This window comes from Vombatus ursinus, unplaced genomic scaffold (genome assembly GCF_900497805.2).
Source record: "Vombatus ursinus unplaced genomic scaffold, bare-nosed wombat genome assembly UNPS02014780.1, whole genome shotgun sequence".
Taxonomy (NCBI): Eukaryota; Metazoa; Chordata; class Mammalia; order Diprotodontia; family Vombatidae; genus Vombatus; species Vombatus ursinus.
In genome coordinates, this window is record NW_020954558.1 from 1519683 (window position 1) to 1544771 (window position 25089).

General features: G+C 45.2%; 1 protein-coding gene across 2 annotated transcripts in view; it reads right to left on the reverse strand.

Moving 5' to 3' along the window:
* STIM1 (stromal interaction molecule 1) overlaps window positions 1-25089 on the reverse strand; it is a 250687-nt gene continuing 225598 nt past the window's right edge. Inside the window, exons 6-13 of one of the 2 annotated variants that reach the window (XM_027866230.1) lie at window positions 21122-21299; window positions 16184-16361; window positions 14191-14358; window positions 13169-13269; window positions 12475-12710; window positions 8918-9010; window positions 7136-7202; window positions 1-2085 (exon numbers count right to left, since the gene is read on the reverse strand). In XM_027866230.1, coding sequence (XP_027722031.1) covers window positions 1563-2085; window positions 7136-7202; window positions 8918-9010; window positions 12475-12710; window positions 13169-13269; window positions 14191-14358; window positions 16184-16361; window positions 21122-21299 — 1544 coding nt within the window. In that variant the 3' untranslated portion in view covers window positions 1-1562. The remainder of the gene's footprint in view (window positions 2086-7135; window positions 7203-8917; window positions 9011-12474; window positions 12711-13168; window positions 13270-14190; window positions 14359-16183; window positions 16362-21121; window positions 21300-25089) is intronic. The other variant, XM_027866231.1, reaches the window with a different exon arrangement.

The following is a 25089-nucleotide window of genomic DNA, read 5'->3' on the forward strand; positions in this document are numbered from 1 at the left end:
TAAAATATCCTACATGCTTTATTAGACTTCAGTCTTATGAAATAACAGAAAAATCCATAGGGATAGGGATGGGGGGCCAGCCCACTGTGGCCTGCAGCACCCAGCTGCCCTGCCCCTTGGCCCTGGGATGTTGGACTCATCCAGAGGGACAGGCAAGACTGGGGGGGCCATTATTCACAGCCCCTACAAAAAGCTGGGGGGAAGGGGTGCTGCCTGGGATAGGAAGTGGGACACGCACAGTGTGTATCCATTCCCTTCCCTTCCTTACTTTATTCTTATAAGCTGCCTTCTTCCCCAGGCCTGGCTGGGGTTAGGATGGGAGGCAGACCTTGGACTGCACAGTAGGATTGGGCCCAGAGTCTAGGGGAGCCCAAAGACCATGCACTGGAAAAGAAGTGGAGAGGAGGGGAGGGCTGCAGGCACTTTGGAAATTCAGGAAATATTTTTAAAAATTTTTTTTGGTTCAAAAGCAACATCTTTGCCCAAAGTCCCTCCCAATCCCGTCCCCTGCCCTCATAGTCCTGTTACAGGTTATACCCATATGTGAGAGTCCCTGACAGCCCCTATTTAGACTAGGTCCCCAACACAAAAGGGATCAAGCATACTAGAAGGGTGTTTAGGGATCACTGAGGCAATCAGTCTCAGTGCTCCAAACTTGGGGACCTGGAGGCAGCTAAATATCCGAGGTTAAGGGGAAGGGAAGGAGAGAATTACGGGTACCTTCCCTTCCCCCCTACCCTACAGAATAGGAAGGAGAGGAGGCAGTCATTAAACCATTGGGGAGTGTAGCCTGGAGTCCTGGCCCTAGAAGGGGGGTGAGCAATGGTTGCCCATCCCTAATTTAGCTCCTTTCTGCTACCATGGAGGCCTGATCTCTAGGGCTAGCTCTACTTCATTTCTGTCCTAATTACCTCCCACCCCCACCCCCAAAGTCAGGCCAAGGCTACAGCCAGGGTTGGCTCCAGGCTCTCCTCCTTCCCAAAGGAAACAGAATCAAACATCTCCCCACCACCCAAACACAGAGCTCTGGCCTCAGCCCTGCCCTGCCCTGCCCTGCCTGCTCTGTCCAGCATTGCTGAGGTTGGTGGGAGCTTGGGCCTTGGATCAAGCTTCCTTTTTTCTCACCCTAATTGCTGGGGGTTCGGTGGCAATGAGGAGAACAAGGAATGGGAAGGGTGAGAGAGACCAAGAAAGACATAAAAACCCAACAAACAGGGAGACCAGAACTGAGGGTCCCCTGTGAAGGTGGGTGGGCTGGACTGAGATGGTGGGTGCAGGGGTAAGTCATGCACTGTGAAGCAGGGATGGAGCCAGGGGATGAAGAGGTTGGAGCAGGAACAACTTATGGAGGCCCAAACAGGGCAGGTGGTGGTCAGTAAATAAATAATGTAGAAGGCCTCTCTTTCATAGGGGGAAGGTAGGGGTACAGAGAGGATGAAGCAGGTATTAACAATGCCCCAGGTCCTCAGGATCCCCACCTTTCCCTTTCCAGGCCCTGGGTGGGTCCCTTGGAGGAGAGGGAGAATAGATGTGTCTTCCCACCGCAGCCAGCCCTGGTCCAACTACTTCTTGGGCTTCTTGAAGATTTTGAGTGGGAACTTCTTCTTGCCCTGGCCGGAGTCTGTCTCCTCACCCGTGGAGCCACTGTCCTCCTCACCAGCATGCTTCTTGCCTGCCAGGTGGGGGATACGTGTGTTGCGGCCATGGTGAGCCCGGCTGTCCCCCACAGGTGATGGCGTGTCTGGTTCAGGGGAGCTGGGACTGTGGGAACGTGAGGAATCTGAATGCAGGGGCCCTCCTCCCCCCAGCCCTATAGGGCCCAGCTCCCCAACACTATAGGCCTTCTCCAGCCCGTGATTCTGCAGGAGTAGTGCTTTCTTGACTAGGGCAGGACTCTCAGGCAGCTTCTCCACTAGAGCTCCCCCCAGGGCTGCCTCTGCCAGTCGGTGGCTGCCATTGGAGGTTGGGGCATACAGGGCTTCATCCATGGCTCGGGTCAGCTGTTGGGGCTTGGCAGCCAGCTGGGTGAAGCGAGGGCGGTCACTCGTGTGGAGGGAGGACTCCGAATCGGAATGGGTCAAGTCCCTGCTCAAGACAAGAGGGGATCGGGGCAGGATAGAGAATGGGGAGGAAAGAGGGATAGAAGATGGGGGAGAGGAGAAAGAAGGAAAAGGTAGAAGGGAAGATAGTAAAGCCAAGGAGTCCAACAGTAGGGAGAGGAAGACAAAAGGGAGAATGAGGGAGAAAAGGGGGAAAAATAAGGGGGAAACAATAAGAGGGAAACAAACAGTGAGACAAGGACAGGGAATCATATTAATATCACAGAATTACTGGCAAAGGTCTTTTTATTGTCCAGGCCCTACCTTTGCTACATTTCTGGGCCCCAGGGTGGTGCCAGTCATATAACGGTTCCATTCCTCTCCTCCCCCTTGGGGAGGAAGAGGTATTCAGTGTGAGGACAGCTCTTTCTTCCCACTCCTTTCCAACATCCTCTAAAAAATCCCCAATCCCCTAGACACCTGTCCGCAATGACCTGAAGTTATCCCAGGAGGCTCACAGATTTGGAAACCTTCCCTCCCTTCCTTGAATGTAAATCCGCTCTGATATCCCAGAATTCTCCCTTCTATCCCAACACACACCACTTCCTAAGGATAAGGAAAAAGTGTGTCCTGTGTCCTAAGCTCTGATTATCATGTCCCACCACATAAAACCCTCACCCTACCCACCCACCCCCAGGTGCTAAGAATGCCCACAGAACCCCAACCATCACAGTACATGCAGTGAGGCCCAGCTAGAGCTGGGGTGGGAGGGGAGAGAAAGAGGAGGAAGAGTTAGAGCAACCTTGCCCCTGGCCCAAGATCTTCCCAGGCTGGTGGTGAGACAGACACTTGGAGATTGGGGAGGAATGACAAAATAGTTGTTTTCATGTGTTTGAAGTCTAAAGGGGATAGATTTGTTCTGCTTGGCCCTAGAGAGTAGAACCAGGAGTGAGCAGAAATTACAAGAAGGAAGAACTTTCTAGCAGCCATTAAAAAATGAAATAAGCTGCCTCTGGGGGGTAGCTGTGTCCCCTTCTTTGGAGGTCTTTGAACCAAATGGCCAGATGGCCATTTGCTGGGAATGCTGTAGAGGGGTTGATCAGTCCAGTTATGGGTAGGACTGGATGGCTCTTACAACTGAAGTTCCATGATGATGGGATCAGATGGACAAAGGGGGCTTTGAGGAGGTGTCACAGAAGTCCAGGCTTTCTTCTGGCCCTCATTCTCTTTTGGGGGCCACTTCATTCCCTACATTTCATCCCTCTGTGGAAACTTTGACACCTACCACAGGGCTAAGAAGGATATCAATAGTGGAGGGTTCATACAGGGAGGAGGGGCTAAATGAGGGAAGGATGTCAGTTGTCAGAGTGACCCACAAGAGAAAATACTTTGCAGTCTTGTTATTCTTCAAGTGGAAAGGGTACTGGAAAGGGAGGTCATGAAGCCTGGGTCCTAGCCTCTTCCCATCTCAATGAGTTTGGCTTAGGATTTGGAAAGGATAAAATGCTCTGGGAATGTAAGAGATAATAATTGTGTGGTGAGACTGGTTATAGACCTTATCTATGAGCCAGGGGAAGGGGTTGCTTTGCAAGGATGGGATACAGGTTTCCATACCAAATCACACTCAACATGCACAAGCTGGGGGAATCCATCCCCAGCCTTTCCCATGGAAGCAGGTATGGAAGGCTGGAAGAAGCCTTCATGGGGCTGGGGCCAGTAAGCCCTAGGCAGGCTTCACCAGTCCCAGAGACTCTTTCCAACCCCTAAATGTAGGGGCACTCAAGGAGGAGAAGGGCAAAATGAAGGGCCCTGAAGTTCCATTCCCAGCAACTGGTTGAGCTGGGGCCCAGAATGAAGAGAGGGTGGGACAGTTATGTCTCCCAGTCAGGAGTAAGGGTGAAGGCAGCATTTGAAGAGCAGAGTGTGGGGGCCAATAGGGGGATCTGGAAGCAAATACAGCTGATCTGGAAGAAAGTTCAGAGGGGTCAGAGAGGGTGCGAGGCCCCTAAAGGAAGAAGAGAAAGCGGCAGATTAGCCCACTGCTCAGACTGGCCACACACCCAGCCCAGCCCCAGTTAGGCAGGTGGAGGCTTGATTGAGAAATTAGCTCTTTGTCAGGGAGGTGACCCAGGGAACCATTTGTGCTTATGTGGGGCTGGGAGAGAAATCTGAGAAAAAAACAGGCAAGTAGTGGCAAGCAGGATCTCTGTTGGTCTCCCAGTTGCAGCTCTTAAACCTCAAGCCACTGGGCTGAACTGGAGAGCTTCTGCTGGGAGGCAGGGGGATGGTTGTGTTAATTGTACAAGGTCAAGGTCCATCTCCACTAAGGAGCCTTCTCTGACTATTCCAGTTTTTCCTGGACATCTATAACAGGGTCTTACACCTTTTGACCCTTGGGACAACTGTTCTGCAACTTAACAGTCTTACGGAGTTAGCTGGGGGCATTATGAGGTTAAGTGATTTGGCCAGGGTCGCACAGCCAGTATGTGTCAAAAAGTAGGTCTTGAACCCAGGTCTTAGTGACTGAGGCCAGCTTTTCATCTGCTATCTCTTGTGCTCTTCCATAGCTATTTCATAAGTAGGCACTCCAGTGCAGAGAAAGCAGTCCTGGGCCAGGAGTTAGGACACCAGCTCAGGGCCTCTTTAGCTCTGACACTCTTATGTTCTAAGGTCCTTTCAGCTCTTCTACTGCCATCCCTATGTGATGTCGTAGCAGTCTATGATTATGTGCCTGGGAGTCTTGTCTCCCTAAAGGCAAGGACCATATAGGGTTCCATCCTTCCCTTTTCCCCTCCCCCCCAGCACAAAGAGTCAAGGGCAGGGCCCCCAGGAAACTCTTATAGGGACCATTCTGTCCACATACAGGCAGTTAAATGGATTTTAGTTCAACAATTCGAGGTTTGCTAAGTTGAATTGTTGAAGTGAAAAGGAAGCTCCCAGGTGAGGCTTCCTGGTGTTCCTAAGGGCTATATACCCCCCTTCCCAACCCCACCTGTAGCATTACTAACCTTACTAGAGAGCCTGTTTGTCTTTAGAGATGATCCTCTGAAGCACGTTGCAAAAGAAAACCAAGTGGTGAATGGAGTTGGTGCCGAGATCTGTCTGTCTCTGTCCCCCAAGTCCCCGCCCTCCACTGCCAGCATGCAAGGTCTGGAGCCCAGGCCACCTAAGGGGAGGCTGAAGGCTGATCATCCAGCAAGATATTCACAGAGCCATCCCTCTCTCTGGTCTGAATCAGGGTCTGTCTCTTTTGTCAGTCACTGTCAGTGGAATGCCAGGACAGCCCCTATGCAGAGGTAGTAAGGGGATTGACATGGAGAATGAGGATGAGAATGTGGAACTATGGGAAATGGTCCTCCCCAAATCTTAATCTTCAACTGAAGGATCTTGAGCTAGACGGTAGCTGGATAGTGCCTGCTCCCCATCCCATCTGCCAAGGCTCCAAGGGGTTTGGCCTTTTAAAGCTTCTGGGGAAAGAGTATAGGAGGAGCCTAGAGTTGGCTGGGATGGAGTAGAAATGCATTTCCTTTAACCTCAGGGTTACCCTTTGGGAATAACAAACATTAAAAAGCAGGGCCTAAGATGAGCTCAGTGCTCTAAGTGCCACTAGCAAAGGCTGCGCTAATTGTACAAAGGCTAGTATCTAGGCTTTGCTGGGATCAGAGCCTTCTTGCAACTGCAAGATATCTTAGAAGATATGGGAGGTCCTCAGCCCAATCTATCTACAGTCTTCAAACAGGAATATCTGGGAATCAACTTGAGGTGAAGATATCAGTCCACCTCAGCTAACCCATATGCAGTGATCAGAGTGAGCATGCACGCATGCGTGTGTGTGTGTGTATTTTGTGGGGTGGGAGTGGGGTGAAATTAGTTTCAGTATCCCCCAGTGAGGAATGAGATAGTCAAGGGAACCCTGAACCACAGCAGGGAGGGATAAGGGAAGCCAAGTTTTGACAGGCATCAAGACATGGGGACCCAATCATATTCAGAACTCCTAAAAGGAGTCATACAAGAAGGAATCAGATTCTAGGATCAAAATTTGTCCTTAACCTCCAGAGTCAGATTCAAATAGTCCTCCACCATCTCCCACCTTCCAGGGTTCTTCTGCCTGGCTTAGAACCACCCATAATACCAAAGTATTTCTGTGGATATCAGCTGAGGGAGTACTCAACCTCTGCTAGTCTAAGGACCTGCTTGGGCCAGGGCTTTTCCCAAGACAAGTTGCGGGCCCTGCCAGTATTGAAGCAGCCTCTCTCTCAGACAATGGGCTGGGCTGTGTACAGATGGGAGGGAGTAAGATTGAATTTCTTTTGCAATTTGCTTGTGGGGATTTTATGAAATAACTCGTGTGACTCTTAGGTGAATCTTTTCACATTTCTGGGTCTTAATTTCCTCTTTTATAAAATAAAGGTCCTAAACCTAGCCCTGTGTCCCTACCAAAACTATTGTAAGGACCCAATGAGAAAATGGATATGAAACACTTCAGAAAGTTAAAAGCACCAGCTATGTAAAGTTAAGGGAATAATGTTATTATCTTTGGTTCTTAGGCAGCAAACTCAAAATGTAGAATTAGAAAGGTGAAGGTTGAGAGGGAGTTAGCTAGGGCCTTCCTGCTGCCCTGTCATGAAATGGGGTCCAGAAGGAGGGTCCAGCCTGACTCCCTTGGGCTTTGGGAAGATTAAACTAGCAAAAGAAAGTGAAACTGAATCAAGGCTAGTTTGAGGGAAATGAAGTACAAACAGCAGCTGGCAGGCACAGACAAAAGGAGAAAGGAAGGGATTGAGGCAGGAGATGTATACCCCAAGCTGTCGGATCGATAGGACATCCCAGACTGGGCATCGGGAGGGGGCGGGTCAGGGTAGGGATCCATCTGGAGGAAGTAAGCAGTGCTGTGGTGGTAATAGACAGGGTGGACATGGAAAGTAGGAGCAGAGGTGGAGGCAGTAGAGGAGGAGGAAGAGCAGGAGGAGGTGACGGCTGATGGAGGGCTGGTCCCGTGAACGTCGGAACTGAAAGATTGTCCAGAGGAGAGGCTACGCATTCGCCGCAGAGACACACGGCCTGGCACGTAATGGCTGCCCTCGCTCTCTACCAACCTCTGCGATCCCAGAATGTGCTGTGGTTCCACCAGACGCTGCCGGACGCTGCTGTGAAGACTGGGAGCTGCAATGAGAGAGTGGTTCCAGGTGAGGTCCAGCTGGGTGAGACAGGCAGGCAGCCCATTCACATAGGTCCTAGTCCTGGTTCCCTTTCCCCCTAATCTTACATTGTGACCCTGCTCCTGACCTTTCATTCTCCCAGTCCTGAGAATGGGGCCCTTCCCACCCCAGGAACTGTGTGAGTAGAAGAGATGATGGCCATGAAGCAATGGTGCTCCCAAGAGAAGGGTGCAGGGGCGATGTCAGATACCCTCTGATGGATGGGAAAAGAGACTTCAGTGAAGGGTTACTGTAACCAGGATCCAAGCAGTTAGGAGGGCTAGGGGCAAGAGAGGGCAGGTGAGAGAATGAGGCAAGGTTCTAAAGGGTGAGAAGAACCAGCCCTTGGCTGGGACTTCCAAACTGTGCTGGAGAAGAGGGGTGGCTATTAGACCTAGGAGGAACCCAGGAAAGTGGCCCAGGAGTCCAGGCACAAAGAATAGCCCACACCTCCGGGGAACAAACACTGTCAGTGCCAGATGCCTGCTTCCTACTCGGATAGTAAAGACTTCCCCACTCCCTATGGAATGGAAATAGTCCCAAACCACAGCAGGGGCTCAAAAAGCCCATCATGGTCCCTTCTTTCCCCACTGGAGTTAGTTAAGGAGTATAAAGGTAGGAGTAGCACTTCTGGAGCTGCCTTCTAAAGGACTAGTGGCAGGAGTCATGACAGGAAGAAAGGGAATAGGAAGTTAAAAAAAAACAGAGCAGAGGAATGTGGAAAAAGGAAGAGAGAAAGTCAGGGATGACAGAAAAAGACCTGGAGAAGCTAGAGAAAAGAGAAGTGAGGAGTTAGAGAAAGGAAGAAAGAAGATGGGGTAGTAGTTAGTAGTAATTGCTGATATTTTGATAGCACTTTAAAATTTACAAAGTGCTTTCCAAAAAACCCCCCTGGGAGGAAGGTATGGTAGGTATTATTGGAAAGGAAGAGGAAACTGAGACTCAGAAAAGTGACTTGACCAAAGACACATGGCTATTAAGTGGCAGAGACTTGACTCCCAATCCAGGAGTCTTTCCATTAGAGGGAGGGAGGGAGAGAGAACACAAAAGAAAAAGGAAGAAGACTGGAGAAGAAAGAAGTGAAGAAGAAAGAGGAAAAGACAGGGAGAGGGAGAGAGAGGAAAGAGAAGAGGGACAAAGAAGTAAAGGGGAGATGGAGCACAGGAAGGGGAGAAAAATGAGGAGAACTGGGCATAGAAAGGGAAGAGACAAAGAAAGAGGAAAAGAGATAAAGGCGGAGAGAAAAGAGGGAGGCACAAAAACAGAATCAAGGAGAAGGACATTTCTCCCTCTCCCTACCCCAGCTCCAAGGCAATTGTGGGCATTTCTGTTAGGAGGATTCAGTTTCCCCTTTTCTTGTGAAAAAGAGTCCCCTGGGCTACAGGGTCTAGAAGGAGAGGCCAAACTTTGGGTCTTGGGAGAGCACTTCCTCCCCAACCACTGCAAATTCATTAAGCCTGCCCTCATCATGTCCCTTTTCCCAGCACCCAGTGGGAGCCCCAGGGGTGAGTGGGCTGATTCTTCTCCACCCATGCAAGCCTCTTCCTGGGGTTAGTAGGGAAGGGTTGTGCTGAGGGTCTGGGGGTGTGTCAGTTGGCTGCCTCAGAAGCAGGAAGGGGCAGAAAATCAGTTAATCCCAAATATGGGAGGAAAAGCAACCCCAAAGGAAGATCATCAAACCCGGGTATTTCCAGAGAGACTGATCATCCAAGCTGACAGACGCCGAACACACAGAGCGATCACTGAACCTGCGCCCCATCAGCCAGGCAGCGTCTGGGGGGAGCCAACAGGGCCGAGGGGAGAAGAGAAGCCAATTTACAGGGGGCCTGGAGGCCTTCTCACCAGCAAAGGGAAACACTACCCATTTCTGGGGAACACTGGGATGAGCTGAACCCTTAGTTACTTCCCCAGCCACTGCCCTGCCTTACTCAGGGCAGAGGAAGTCCTCATCTATACAACAGTTCCTCAAGTCCCACTATATCCTTCCTTCCTGGAGTTATCAAAAACTGGTAATTAGTTGTGTGACCAGGAACAAGTCACTTTATAAAATGAGAGAAGCTCAGCGTTGGAAAGAGACTATAAATACTGTCCAATTGAACTTAATTGAGAAAGTATCCCTCTACTACTGACATCCCTAACAAGAGGTCAATCCGGCCTCTGCCAAAAGACTTCCAGTGATGGAGAACTCACTACTTCTGAAGGCAGTTCATTCCACTTTGGGACCACAGCTCTAATTATGAAGAAGTTGTTTTGTTTCATTTTTTTACATTATGTCCAAATCTGCTTCTCTATAACTTCCAACCAATGCTCCTAGTTCTGTCCTTTGAAGCAAAGCAGAACAAATCTAATCCCTCATTTAAGTAATAGTTCTTCAAGCTGATCATATATATACCTCCCTAAGCTTTCTCTTAGGTAGGTTTAACATCCCCAAGCTTTCAGTTGATTTTCATATAGCATGAACTCCAGGCCTCTCATCATTCTCGTGGCTCTTCTTCCAGTTATTCCAGTTTTTCAAGGTTCTTAAAACATGGAACTCAGAACTGAAGATCATATTTCTGATGGGGCTTGATTAAGGCCATGATAGAAGAACCCATTCCACCATTCTGGGGAATCTGCCTTAATGCATGTAGCCCAAGGTCAAGTTAGCTTTTTTGGCTATCCTATCTATAGATTCATGTTGTGTTGCCTGTCCACTAAACACCCCAAGTCTTAGGAAATGACTTGACCTTCTTGGACCTCAATTTTCTCACCTATAACATAATCCCTGTGTCTGCATCCCTTGCTGTATCATTTGATGAAGACAGACAAGGTGTCTAGGGAAGGAGTTGGAAGAAGATATAAAACAAAGAAATCCACTCTGGAGCTGGTAAGACAGGAAAGGGAGAGAATTCCCAGAAATACAGGTTAACTATCAGAATTCCTGATCTTTAAGGCCTACTTCAGTTGTGCCATCTCTAGGTCCTGCTCCTGGCCCTGTCTTCTATGTGAATTTCTAAGCCTCTAGGGTTAGAGATGCCAAACTAGTATAAGCCTCAGGCCAGACCAGGTCCCACCTTTAAGTTAGAAACTCCAAAGTTACTAAGGAGGCTTCTGCTCATCCTTTATATATCAGGAAGGGAACTTTGAGATTGTCTAGTTACAGGTTCATAGGATTTACAGTTTGAAGGGACCTCAGAGATCACCTAGGCAGGGTTGGCCTGGATGAAGAAACTGAGGTCAGAAGAAGCCCAGTGACTTGGCTCAGTCTCACACAGACAATGACTCGCAGAGCTGAAATTTAAGCCTAGGGTCTGGTGCCAAATCCAGTATTCCTTGCACCATACTACCTTGCCTCTCTAGTTAGCTGATAACCTGAGGCACCAGGTAAAAAAGGCCCTTAGCAGACCTTTGCTCCCATGGCTTCTCTTGCCTGGTTTATATACGTCACCTATACATTAGCAGGTGGAGGGGCAGCCTTGGGAGCTCATGAGGGCAGAGGAGGGAAGTGCTGGCTCTTCAGGGTTCTGGGATCATTCTAGCTCCCTTGATGAAATCCTATACAGTAGAAAGGTTCTACTTACTCACTACAGTGAGTAAGCATTAAGATGCATTGCACCACTAAAGACTACTCACCAAAAGCCAAATTAAGGCTCATTTGAAGGAGCAGAGTTGGGATCAATGTGGAGGGAAGTTACAGGGAGGAGGGAGATTTCAGCTCAATATAATGAATCACTTCCTAATGATTACAACTATCCTACGACAGGCTGCCTGGAAGAAGATGGTGAAGTTCCCACCCCTAGAGGAGCGAACTGCCCAACCAGAGGTTGGATAAGTGACAAGAGGTTGTAGAGGGATTCCCAGCATTGAGAAGATTGAGGCTGCTGTTGTTAAGTCGTTTCAGTCCTGTCCAACTCTTTGTGACCCCATTTGGGGTTTTCTTAGCAAAGACACGGGAGTAGTTTGCCATTTTCTTCTCTAGCTCATTTTACAGATGAGGAAATTGAGGCAAACAGGGTTATTTGCCCAGGGTCACACATCTAGTAAGTGTTTGAGGCTAGATTTGAACTCAGAAAGATGATTCTTCCTGACTCCAGGCTCCACGCTCTATGCACTATAACGCCACCTAGCTGACCTTTACCCATAAAAATCTCTTGAATTTTAGGGTATCTAGGATACCGAGGGTATCTAGGGTATTATATAAGTTATTTTTCCTGTCTAGAGATTTCCAGATTCCCTAATAGACAGATAAACAACTTATCTAGTATTTGTTTTTATGGAGAAAGAGAAAATGTAAAAAAGTTCCACTCAACTACTTTCAAAATCAAGAACATGGAGCATAAAACAGTATTTAATAAACAACTAATAATTTTGAAAATAAAATTCAGTTCTATTAATGATAGTTAAAGGACAGAAATTTAGGGGAGGTAGGGAATGAATGAAAAAGGAAAGGGAGAGAGACAAGGACAGACAGGATACAAAGACTAAGACAACTCTGAAGACACTTCTCCCTAATATTTTGTATCAGTTATCTGTGTACGTGTCCTATGTTACAGAGTTAGAGATTCTGAGAGTTAAAAGGGGCCTGTACTGAACCTCTGTTCATATTAATAGCTCAAGAAAAGTTCATTTAAATTCAGTTCAGAGGTGGCCAAAGTCAACAAAGAAATTGAGGCTCGGGGAGAGGAAAGAACTTATTCAAGGGCACATAGTGAGAGCTCTCAGTTCATAGTTCTTTCAACAATAATGCATTGCTTCCCTACTCCTTGAGGGCAGGGACTGCATTTTATTCAATTCTGTATTTTGAGACCCCTTTTCTCTCCCATATGCCAAAATAGGGCCATGTACATGGTAAGTGTTCAGGAGAGATTTGCTGACTATGTGAATGAATGAGAGACAGAAAGATAAACAATGACAGTAAAAGACACAGAGAAAGAAATAGATGCACAGCAGAGACATACAAAGGTAAAGGCAGAAAGAAATTCTTTATGACTTAAAGGATGCTAGCACTGAAAATTTTTAAAAGCTGTTGTGTTTTCACAACTATAGATATAAATGGGCTTGTCACCTTTTGGTGCCTGACTTGGTAGCTGGATTACATTAAGTGAAGAGCTAGAGTTTTCCCACCCCTGTGCTTGCTGCCAGAGGAAGGAAGAGCTCCTGGCCTTCCCAGAGAGACCGAGCAGCATCTCCCGATTAGGCTACTTGGAATTTTGGCTGCCATACCCCTAGGACAACCTTCCCGCCCTAGTGCTACCTACACTGAATGGACACTGGTGATACAATTTCCTCATCCATGTCGTCCACATCATCTGTCATGATAAAGTGGGAAGGGTTCGGGCGGGTGCTGCCCATCCAGCTAGGATCGATGTTGAGGGCGGTCACCAGCGTATGAATCCCAGGGTTGTTGACAATTTGGAAACCACAGAGGATCTCAATCTGCTGCCATCGATGCAAGCGCTCCCTTAGTGCTGCTGTCACTTCGCTCAGGGCTTGCCTGGAAATAGGACCCAGACAGGGAGTAAGCCTCAAAAAGCATATGACCTTCCTTTAAACCTAACAGGTCTGGCCATACCTTGGCCAGACCCTGACCCAGTCCAGCCCAGCCTAGTCCCAAACCAACACCACAGGAATGGTTTTCCCATGCCAGAGAAACCAAGGAGTAGGAACACAGAAATCCTTGGTCTAATACTTACCCATATTCATCCAGAGCAAGATAGCTTTGGGATCTGAGCCTGGGCAAAGACCTGCCACACTTCCAAGGAGAAGAAAAAGTCTAGGGGACAGTTTGGGTCAGGGAAAAGCCTGAGAAACATGGAGGCAGGAAATAGGGCCGCATCTTTCTTTCTGAGTTATATGGAAAAGAAGGTACCAGGCCTGGAGCCCCACTTCAAGAGCTTCCAGTGAGGACAGACTTGGGGAGTCCATCTTCCCAAAATGGCAGGAGATACTCACTTGGCTGTTAAGATTTTGTGATCCACATCATCCAGGGAAGAGCTGTGGGCCACATGGAAGGTTCCAAACAGGGTGTTTCTCTTCTTTTTAATCTTCTCTGCCTGAAAAACCCAAGATGTGTTCCCTTAAAGGGAACGGGGCTCAAGAATGGGGCACAGACTGAGGCCTATAGAACCAGCCATATTCTTCCCTGGCTAGGCACATGACAGTGTATTCCAGTTGAAAGGAAGAGAACAGTGACCATTCTAGGCAACTGCCCTGAGGAGATGTCTTTTCTCCCTGACTAAAAGGTCACCCAAGTGCCGCCCAGTCCCTGTCCCTGGGCACTGAAGAGCCCAGTTCCCTTTCCAAGGCTCAGGGCCTGGTAGTTGCTGCATCTGTCTGGATCTCAGATGACTGCTTCTCCTTTCCTGGCCAGGGGCCCTGAGCCAACGTCCCTGACAGAGACCAGGGAGATGGCTCTCCTCCCTTCCCTTCTCCTGGGGCACACTCAAAGAGTAATTATAATAACTTCCACTCTAGATCACTTAAAGCTTTTCAACTGTTTGCTCACTATATAGTCAATTAAGTTATAATTATTCCATTTTACAGATGAAGAAACTTAGCCTCAGTTTAACACAAGGTTTGCTTTCTCTCAGCATAAAATGGGGATGATAATATTGATGGTAGCTACCTCACAAAATAGTTCTAGAGGCCCAAATGATACAATAAAAATGATATTAATAATAATACTGGCATTTATGCAGCTCTTAAAACTTGAATACATTATCTAATTTGAGCTTTGCAATCATTCTGTGAGGCAGATACTAGATAGGGACGAGACTTGTGATTCCATTGTTACAGTTAACTCCCACAGAAGGAAACGCCCTCTACCAACACAGGTTGGCGTCTCTCTTCTCTGCCTCATATAGTTGCCACAGTCATCTTAGAGAGCTGCCCAGATCCCTGAGAAATGAAGCAATCTGTCCCAGGGTCACATGGACAGTGTGTATCAGATGCCACAAGGGGCTTGACATCCTCACCCCTTCCTTGGCCACCAGTAGCTGTTTCTCAGCATTCTGCTTCTTGATGTTGTAGTACTGCACCTCCACCTCATGGGTCAGTTGCAGCCACTTCTGCAGAGCCTCAGGGGCGTACCAAGAGCTGTGGGACTCCAGCTCCTTCTCAGCATTCTTCAAAGCCATGCGGACCTACAATGGCAAAGCACAGGGATAGGGCCATAGCCTCCACTTTATCTCTGGTTCTGCCAGACCCACTCCCCAGGTGGACAAGGGCCACAACCACCTGAGCTCTACAGAGGAAGACTCAATAACACACATTTCAACAGAGCTTGAAAGTTTACAAAGCACTTTTCTCATAACCACTTTCTGAGGCAGGGAATAAAAGTATTATTATCTCCATTTTAAAGAGGAAACTGAGCCTAAAAGAGGTAAAAAGACTTCCCCAGAGTTACGGAGCTACTGTAAAACCCAAGCCCCCTGACATCCAATTCCAATGCCACATTGAACATAAGGAGTGCAAAGACCAGTCCCTAGATCCCCCTCAATGCATGTTGAGCAGGAGACAGACCTCAGGGCATAAGAAGCTGGCCTCAGGGAGGAGAGGAGGGATCCTGTGCCCAGGCAGAATGCCAGCTTCCTGCACTCACCAAGTCTGGGCCTTCCTCCATCTTCTCCCCTGCTCCCTCCAAAGATGGTGTGATATTTACAGCACAAGGGAGCGGGATTATTGTTGAAATGACCCACAGGATGTAAATGTCAGGGATAGGACTGAAACCCAAGTCTTCTCACTCATAATCTAGTTGAATTCAACAAATGTTCATGTGTTCCAAGGCTCAGAAACAGGGTACTGGTACTACTTGCAAGAGCCTGTGCCCAGGATTCCCTCCACTAACTCCATGTGAACTCCTCCTTAACCTTCACTTGGGGATTTCTCTTCAAAAAAGATAAAAGGTATTAATTTGTCTACTTTTGAAATAATGATCAACAGAAAGCTGAATAAACTATAATAAATACTAAAAATCTAATTTGGTTAGATTTGGTGCTACTTAGAGAGGTGGAGGAAGGAGAAGAAGATGTAGTTGTATGAGAGGAGCAATAAGAGAGGGAAAGCAGGGGAGAAACAGGGATAACATGGAAGAGACACACCTAAACTGAGGGGGAGGGAGAAAGGATAAGCAGAGGGAAGGCAGAAAAGAGACAGAGTGAAAGAGAAGACAATGAAGGGAGAGAAAAGGGCTTAGTGAGTTTTGAGCTATTAGATACCATCTATTGCCATGTGTTTGGTCTAGGGACCAATGGTTGAGAGTGTAATCAATTGTTATCTATTATCCTCTGAAATACCGATTAACCACAGGACCTCAATCTTCAGCTGCTCTAAACCCTAAACCTCTAGATCGACGTTAACTGTTTTTGTGTCATGGTCCCCTGTGGCAGCATAGTGATGCCTATGAAGCCCTGTTCAGATATTTTGCTGCTTATATTCATAATTGAAGGACATGCTAAATTTTAGTTAGAGACTAGTAAAAATATATAATAAAAAGATACATTTTTCCCCTTTCAAGTTCACAGACCTTCCTCAAAATCTAATCAAATACCCTGATTTAAGAACCTTTGCTCTAGAAGCTCTGCTCTAGAATAATCAGATCAGACTATCCAGGGAAAATTCTTATTTTCATAATTTTCCAGGGAATTAATAAAAATAGCAGTAGCAACAACAATAGCTCCAAAGTCTTTGTTTCTAATGATAACCCTGTGAGGCAGGAAGTGTCGGTATTACTCCTCACTTGACAAATTTGACTGAGACTGAGGGAGCTGAACTAACTGGCCCAGAGTCCCATAGAAAATAAGTGGCCAAGCTAGTTGTGACTGGACTGCAATAGATGAGAAAAGCCCAATCTTTGAGGCAGACCCCATCTTCCCATCCACCCACCCCACCGCACCCCTATGTTCCTAGTTTCACGTGACCAAGTGCTACTGGCTATCCCCACCTCCCACTCCTCAAGGTCCACCCTACCTGCTCCAGTTCTTGCTCTGCATATTTCTGGCGGCTGAGCTCATTCTCTGTGCCTTCACGTAGTTCTCGAAGTCGGTGTGCCTCCTGTTTGGCAATGCTGATCTCATCTTGTAATTTTTTCTCCAGGTGCACTTTTTCTACTTCTACTGTCCGATGTTCCTCCTGGGCCTTCTGTAGCCTGTGGGAGATGAAGGACTATTTTTTATATATCCCAGATTTTTCTTCTTCATTTTGTAACAAATCTATATGGAGAACCTAGCGTGCCTGGCCTTAGGCTTTGTCAAGCTGTGGAAGAGATAGGAAAAGATATTGGTCCTTGTCCTAGAGTAGGCCATGCTATATGCGAGTCAGCTATGCCACGCCAACGGAGATGCACGAGAAAACCTGGGCTTGATCAAACTGTGGGGGAGACAAGGAGAGAAGGAGACTGGGTCCCGCTTAAATAATAGCTCCTTGCTATAACAATTTTCTCATAAGTCTGTGAAGTTGCTGATCTGCATCTGTGGAGGAAGTTGCCATGCTAGGGACTAAAATCCCAGGTTTTGCCCAAAAATAAATAAAAAATGCAAGTCCCCTAGGGAGGGGGTTAGGAAACTACTGTTAGCACTTATACTTTAATGGATACAGGCTGAGAACTGGACTTATAAGATTAGAACTTGAACTGTTAAGTTCTGATAAGGGTGAGGAGGGTGAGAGTTCTGACAGGGTGCTGGTCATGGAGGATGAGAGCATAGTCCTCTATGGGAAAGAGGGACCCCAAGAGGGAGGACTGTGTTGAGGAAAGCCAATGGCAACTTCAGCTTGTGTACCTGGGCTTTGGACTAGATGATGTTCAGTAGGTACAGATTTCATCTACCAATTGGGTTTTATATAAGGAAAAACTTCAAACAATATTAGAGCTAACTACTTTTGGTAGCTGTGCTCATTCTGACTGAAATCATACAGTAGAATCCTCTGCCTTAGGAAGCAGTGGGTTCCCCTTCACCAAAGGTCTTTAGGCAAAGGCTGGATATATTTGTCAAGGATGCTATAGGATTCCCATTCAGGCAAAGTTTGGACTAGATGATCTCTCCAACTCTTGCCAGTTCTGAAATTCTATGATTCTCTCATTTCTAGTTCTAAATCCTACGATCCTGTGGGGTCTGTCTCCCTGCAGAGGTAAGGACCTGGGATTTTTCCTGCTGCCCACCAGGTGGCGCCATGTGTCCTAGTTATAACCAGGGCTGAGCTCTGGTTCCTTCCAACCCAGTTTGGGGGCTATGAAACGGCCCATGGACTTTCACAGGCAGGAGTCAGAGGCAGTTTCAAGAAGAAGACGATGCCATGGGAGAAAACAAACCTCACTGGCTCCTGAATAGAGCCAAGGGTACACACCTAGCCTTGTCATGCTCACTTTCTACTCCCACTTCTAGGGCTGCCTCATTCATGTGACAAGAGCACTAGATTTGAGGCGAAGGGAAGACTGGGTTCAAATCCCAGATCTGTCACTATCTGTATGACCTTGAACAAGTCACAACCTCTTTGGACCTCAGTGTCTTCATCTGTAAAATGAGAGGGTTGAGCTCAAAGATCTATAAGATCCCTTTCATTTCTGACACAATAACATTCTTCTATTTGGAATTATAACATCATGGATTTAGAGTTAGAAGGCACATTAGAAAGAGAATCATGGAGAATTTAAGGTACCTTAGAAATAATTTTACAGATAAGGAAATAAAAGCTTAAAAAAGGAAAATGGTCATAGTAAAACTTTAGAATGTATTATTAAAGGGAGTGAATGTCTAGAAAGGGAAGTGGTAGACCTGAAGAGGCAGAATGGCTTCAGCTAAAAAGAGGGACGCCAGACTAATTTAATTCCCCATTTTTGATTATTAGACTTATATCCAGGGTATACTCTAGATACATTTTACTAGACTAAAAGCAAAACATTTCATAATGTCTCAAGACCCTCTTTTGACCCTTGCCCTCCTCTTTATGCTCCATGGTTCCTAAATTCTATTCATCCTTCTTCTTTAAGGTTTTTGTATTCATTCACCCCTGCGGTTCCCTCCCCCAACCCTGCCAGCCCAGTTCTCACACTCCTCTTCCTGGGGGATTTCAATAACTTTCTCCCTAGCCTTCTCCTCTTTAGTCTCTTTCCTTTCATCCTTCCTGCAAACAGAAGTAAAATCAATTCCCCAAAGTCCATCTCTAGCCAAATCTCTCTCCTATTTAGGAATCAGATATGGCTCTCTATGGTCCTCAAACTTACCAACCTGTAATTCAAGACCATCCACCTTCCCCTCTCTTCAATTTCCCTCCAGTTCATTCGAGTTCCCTTAGGGGAAAGTAAAAATCTAATCCTCTTCCACATGACAACCTTTCAAATATTTAGAATCACAGATGGATAGACCGAGAGGGGACCACTGAGATCACCTAGCTTAACCCCCACATTTAAAAAAGTTTATCTTTATTATCTTTTTTTAATATTACCTACATTTCCCCATGTATTCCTCCCTTCTCCCTCCCAAGTCATCCCTTATAACAAAGAAAAAGAAAAAAAAGTAAAAAAAAACCATAGTTCAGCAAAACTAACCAACACATCAAAAAAAAAACCCAAAAACATATTACATGCAGTGTTCTATCTATATCCATAGTATGTGAGTACTATGGATAACATGTATAGATCCTACCCTTGCAAAAAATATGGGGAAGTACCTTCTCATATCACTTCTTTGGGTCCAAGCTTGGTCATTAAAATTTCACAGCAGTTGTGAATGTTTTGTTATTACTGTTTCTTGTGCTTACTTTGCTGTAGTAACCACATGTATTATTTTGCTGCTTCTGCTAATTCTACTTTGCATCAGTCCATGTGTCTTCCTACACTTCTCTGTATCCATCATAGTTACTATTTCTTGCAGCACTATCATCAGCCTCACGTTTTAAAAAGAAAGAAGTTGAAGCACCCAGAGGTCAAGTCACTTGCATAAGGTCACAGCGCAGCAGGATATAGCAGTTGCTCTGGCACTCACTTGGTGACCCTCCTGCTCTTCTCTGAGCACAATAATCACGTTTCCTCCAGGCCTGATGCCTCTCAGAGCACTGCTACTCTGGCTTTTCCAGCAGCAGCCCTACTGGCTTCAGCCCCCTCCCCTTTATCCCCTGGATGCCCTCACTTCACTCAATGCTCAGCTCAAGGGCCACAAGGGCCACTGCCAATGGGTGCTACTCCTCGTCCCTACTTCGAGTTTACTTTGCATTCGCTCCACCTGTTGTTTTTCCCAGTAGAATATAAGCTCCTTGAGAATAAGGACTATTTTATGTTCATCTTTATAATGCAAGTGCCTAGTCTAGTGCTATGCACATATAGTGCTTGTTACTTAATAAGTGAACTGAACTGGATCCGTGTATATGATAATATTGTAACTATGAGCAATAATATTATCATTTACATCATCCTTTAAGGTTTGAAAAACACTTTATACACCCTTTCTCATTTGATGCTCACAAAAACTTTGTGAAATAAGTGTTTACAGATATTATTATCCCCATTTTAGAGATGAGGAAACTAATGCTGAGAAGTTAAGCAACTTGCCCAAGGTCATACAGCTAATCAGTGTCTGAAGAAGTAGGATTTGAATCTGAGTCTCCTTACTCAAAGTCCAGCATTCTGCCCAGTGGGTCCTGTCTCCCTCCCTCAGAAGGTGAGTATATTTTAAGGACAGGGACTGGTTCCACTGGAAAGAGTACTAGATTCAGAGTCAAAGGATCTGGGTTTGAATTCTGACCCTACTATTTATTGCCTGTGTGACCTTAGACAAATCACTAGGTTTCTCTGGGTCTCAATTATTCATCTGTAAAATGACAGGGTCCAACTAGCTGGCTTATACTGTCACCTTCAGTTTCTGATCTATGATCCTATGACCTTCCTGAAGCACATAACAAATGTTCAGCAAGTTCTTGCTGACTGATAGCTGCTTTCTATAGTCATATTTATCTTGTCTTTTGTAAATTATTTCTTGTTTTCTTTACGTAAACATCCACAAAATGTCAAAACTGGAGACTATCTGCTCCATCCCCTTCATTTTAGATAGGAGAAAGGCAGCATGACATCATGGAAAGAGCCCTGGATTTGTATTCAGAAAACCTGTATTAAAATTCTAGCTCTGCCACTTACTACAGTTTGGATCTGGGGAAATCCCTAGCCCATTCTGGATCTTGGTCTCCTCTGCAAAATGAGGGGACTGGGCTAAATGATTTCTAAGGCCCCTTCGGCTCTAAATCCTATCCCAAGAAAGTGATGCCTAAAAAAAGAGATTTTTATAAGGTCATATAGGCAATGAATATGAATGAGATTTAAGGTAGATATAAGAAAGAACTTCCTAATGATAAGGGTTATTAAAAGCTGCAATACAGTATAAGACAAATCATGAATGAAGAAGTCAACTATCCATTTGACTGCCCAGAAACAAGGGTATTGCCTGAATAACTGACCCCTCACTGACTATCATAGCCAGAGAATTTCACAATCACACACAACTAGCAAGGTTCAGAGGTAGGATGATCAAAGATAACACTTTCTCTTGGGATGGAGAGAAGTTATTCTTTTTTTTTAATTCTCTGGCCAGTTTGGTAGGATGAAAAAACACTGGAATAAGGAGATTTTAATTTGAATCCTAGCTTTATCATTAACTTTTTGTATGACACTGAACAAGGCAAGTGACCTCTCCGTATCTGTTTCCTCATTTATAAAAAGAGGGGTTGAAATAGATGACTTTAAAGTTCCTTCTAACACTTAGGATCATAGGATCCAGAGTAAGAAGAGACCACAGAGATCATCTAGTCCAATTATTTCACTTTACAAATTAGGAAACTGAAGAGCAAAGAAGTGACTTGTCCTAATAGTTGACATCCCACTCCCCTCCCCCAACAGTAGTCTTTGAAGACCCACTCATATACCTCTCCTGGAGGTCATGAAGGCTCTGCTCAGCTCTGTGTAGCCCCTCCAGGTCTTTCATCATCTTCTTCATGTGCTCCTTCGAGTATCTGTTCTGAATGTAGGCGAACCAACATCCACCCACCCCAATGACGATGGACACAACCAGCATGAAGTCCTTCAAATGGTTATGGCGGGTCACTGCAAAAGGGAATGACAAGGAGGTTAATCATCCCCCAAACCAGTTCTCTGTATGTTCCTCTCCTGCACGTTTCCAATTAGCAAGGCCACAGACAATGTGAATAAAGTCACCAAACAGAAACAGCAGCAAATAAATCCTTCCTGGTATTGTACCCAAGTCAAAGCCTAACCCACTGCCTCTAAGAACACTCCACGACTGTCTTAGTGACAGTAAACCTTTCCTTTTCTGAGCCCCTGAGGCATTGTGTCTAAATTAGACAAATCTGACAAATGTTTATTAAATGGCTACTGTGTGCAGGGAACTGTGCTCACTATTCAGGCTACAAAAATGAAAACACAACCTTTTCTCTGCCCTAAATTAAAATTAAATGGAAGGAAAAGTACACATACACAAATAACTATGATACTTATTGTCTAGCATTCAAAGTCCTCCATAATCTGATAATCCATACTCTATCTTTCCAACCTCTTTTAATCTTTTTCTCCTACACATACTCTACATTCCATCCAAATTGAACTCTTTGTCCTCATCACGTACTCTCCTGCCTCATACCTTGGCCTACATTGTTCCCTATGTGGAGAATGTCTTTCCTATAATATTTTTTTAAAAAATTTTTGGTTCATATATTTTGTTTATATATTACTTTTATTTCTAAATATATTCCTCCCCATTCCTCTACTTAAAGAGATATCTCTTGTTACAAAGAATAAAAATTAAAGGGGGGAAAAAAAACCTTGGCAAAACTGACCAACACATTGACCAAGTCTGACAGTATATGCAATGTTCCACATGCACAGTCCCTCATCTCTGCAAAGAAGGAAAGGAGGGTCATTTTCTCATCTCTTCACTGGGTCCAAGTTTGGTCACTAAAATTCCAGGGCTCATTTTTTTTTTGTTTAGTTGTTACTAGCCACCTATTTACTTTGTTATAGTCATTGTTTACACTGTTTCTCTGGTTCTGCTTATTTCACTTATTTATATCAGCCTTCTGTCATTTTCACCTGTTGAATAACTACTCACACTTTTATATCATCAAATCAAACACCACCTCCTCCAAGAAGCCTTCTCTGATTCTCTCAGCAGAAAATGACTTTCTGCTTCAACCCTTGCATAACCCCTTGTTTGTACCATACTCAAAGTGCTTCAATATATAATAGTGTATAGTAAGTTATCTATAGGATAGCCTATCCTTTTACTGAACTGTAAGCTCCACCAAGGGTCAGAATCAGGTCTTGCATCTTTCCACATGCAACACAATGTGCAGTACAAGCAAACATATAAGAAACTTAATAAATACTCAAGGAGAGATGTGATAAGGTCCCCTGCTTATCTAACCTCTCCCCAGTCCTCATGGCCTAAAATTCATACTCTAATCTCATTGTCTCATTCTCACCTATGTACCTTCATTTGTAATTCTTTTGACTTAGTAGGGCCTCTCCTTTCTCCTCACTCTTTCCTGAACATATCTGTCATTCAAGAGACAGCTCAAGTCCTAACTCCTCCAGGAATCCTTCCCAAATTCTCTAAGTGCTTCCTTGAGTCAGGGGCCATGTCGTCTCCTCCTGTTACGTCATGGTGCACAGCACAGAGTTGAGCCCTCAAGAAATTCTCAAGACATATACATTTAGTGTCCCACAAGCACCTTGGCCAAATCTCAGAACATCCCTGGGGGTAGAATGTTGGGGGGTAGGAGAGAAGAGTACCACCAGAAAGAGATAATTCACTTCAACATAAACACACTAAATGCCTCCTACAGGAGACCCAGGACTGGGAGGAGGAGAGCAGAGGAGAAGGGAGAGAGGTTTAAGAAACAGAAGATAGAAAGAAGAAGATAGATGAGAGAGAAGAGCTCATAGTAAAGTTGGGGAGATAAAGACTCACAAATATAGTCAAATGCTAAAATAAGTACCACAGACTCTAAGAACTCTAACAACTCAGATAATTTTGGGTTTCTTGAGGGTTGTGGTGCTCTAGAAGTCTTCCAGGAGGATGAGGGACTTAAGCTGAGCTTCAAAAGATGTGTAAGAGCTGGTTGACAAAGGGGAAAATTAGGGGACTGAGGCAGGGTCAAAAAGTAAAAAGGTAAAGGAGAGGAATAACCCTGGTGTATGTGTGTATGTGTTAGGGAAGCTGACTGCTCCAGAGCAGAAAGACTGGAATGTAATGAGGATCATTTGAGAGATCTGGAGATGAGTGAAATTGGCAACTGTGGCAAGGTCTAGAAAACAAGGATCTTCTGTTTTGGCTTCAGGGTCCAATTCCTATGGTGCTTTGGGCTAACCTCCAAGAGTATTGGGAGGGACAAAGAACCACTGGGCTGTGACAATGAAGGCCAAGCTCAAAGACACTCAAGGGCTGTTGGGGAGAATATAATGTCTCCATAGTCAATATGTCTTAACAGTCATTCAGGGGTTTCTTCCCGTTGAGAATCAATAAGATACACTAAAAGAACACAGAATTTAGAATCAAAAGATCTGGGTCAAGCCTTGGCTTTGCCAATCACTAGTCATATGACTATGGAAAATTTAGGTTCAATCTTAGAGTTCACAGGTTCATCTAAAAATGAAGAGAATGAATTACATGATCATTAAGGTCCCTCCTAGCTCTGACATTACATTCAAGGTACAAAAAGATCATAGGATCTAGTGCTAAAAGGGATCTTAGAAGTCATCCAACCCAATTTCCTCATTTTAAAGATGAAGAAACTAAGGCCCACAGAGGTGAAATTACTTGCCCTCGCCCAAAGTCACACAGGTAGTTAGTTAGAAACAGAGCACAGCAAGTCTTGGTCAAGTCCCAGTGGCAAGGCAGAAAACCAAGGGATCTTCTGACTTTAAGTCTAGTGTTCAAAAGAGTATTGCATTTTGTTATTTCTCTTTTAGCTCTGACCATTTGTATTCTATCCAGTTTCAAGATTTTGATCCTATGAATCATTACTTGTCCCACTATTTTAATGGGAGGAATTACCTATAGTTGCATCAGCCCCAAACCAAACTATGTGCTGGTAGCCCACAGACTGGGGGAATCAGACAGTTTCTCGATCTTTAAATTACAGTGGTAGAGATCCAACACCCTGTGAGTGGCCTATAATCAGAGCAGAGCCCCTAATTAATTTAAATTGTGCTTCTCCAATTTACCTTACAGAGGAGAAGATATATCTCCACAGTTGTTCTTTTGGGTCAAATGATATTTCTGCTTTTTTGCCTTCTCTAACCACGTCTCCCTTCCCACCAAAAGAATAGGCCTTTAAAAGTTTTAGTAGAGAAATCTGAAGGTCAGGCAAATGCCCTTAATTCCTCTTTCAGCCCTACCCTTTACCTCAAATCTGATGACATATACCAGAGAAAGTCACCAATGCAAAGACTTTGTTTATTTCAATTGCTTCAGTCATCAACAAAGCTACATTAAGAACTTCAATTAGAAATGAAGGCAGAAAAGGCTTAGGGTGGAGAATAGGTTGGAAGGAACTGTAGGCAGATGGGTTCAATATAATTAAAATATCTCTATTTCTATAGAACCTTATAGTTTGCAATGTATTTTTCTTACAACAACCCCATAAGATAGGTAGTACAAGTATCATTGTTCTCATTTTACTGGTTGGTAAAGTGAAGCTCAGAGTCCCATAGGATGTGTCAGAACTAGAATTTGAACCTAGGTCTCTAAATGACAAATTAAGCATTCTTTGCATTATGTGTTTTCTCTCTTCTTGATAATCAAAGCTATCTCAGAAGGGCTACCTCAGGAAAAAGTGAACTTCATATCACTAGAGGTAGTCAAGAAAATGTTGCT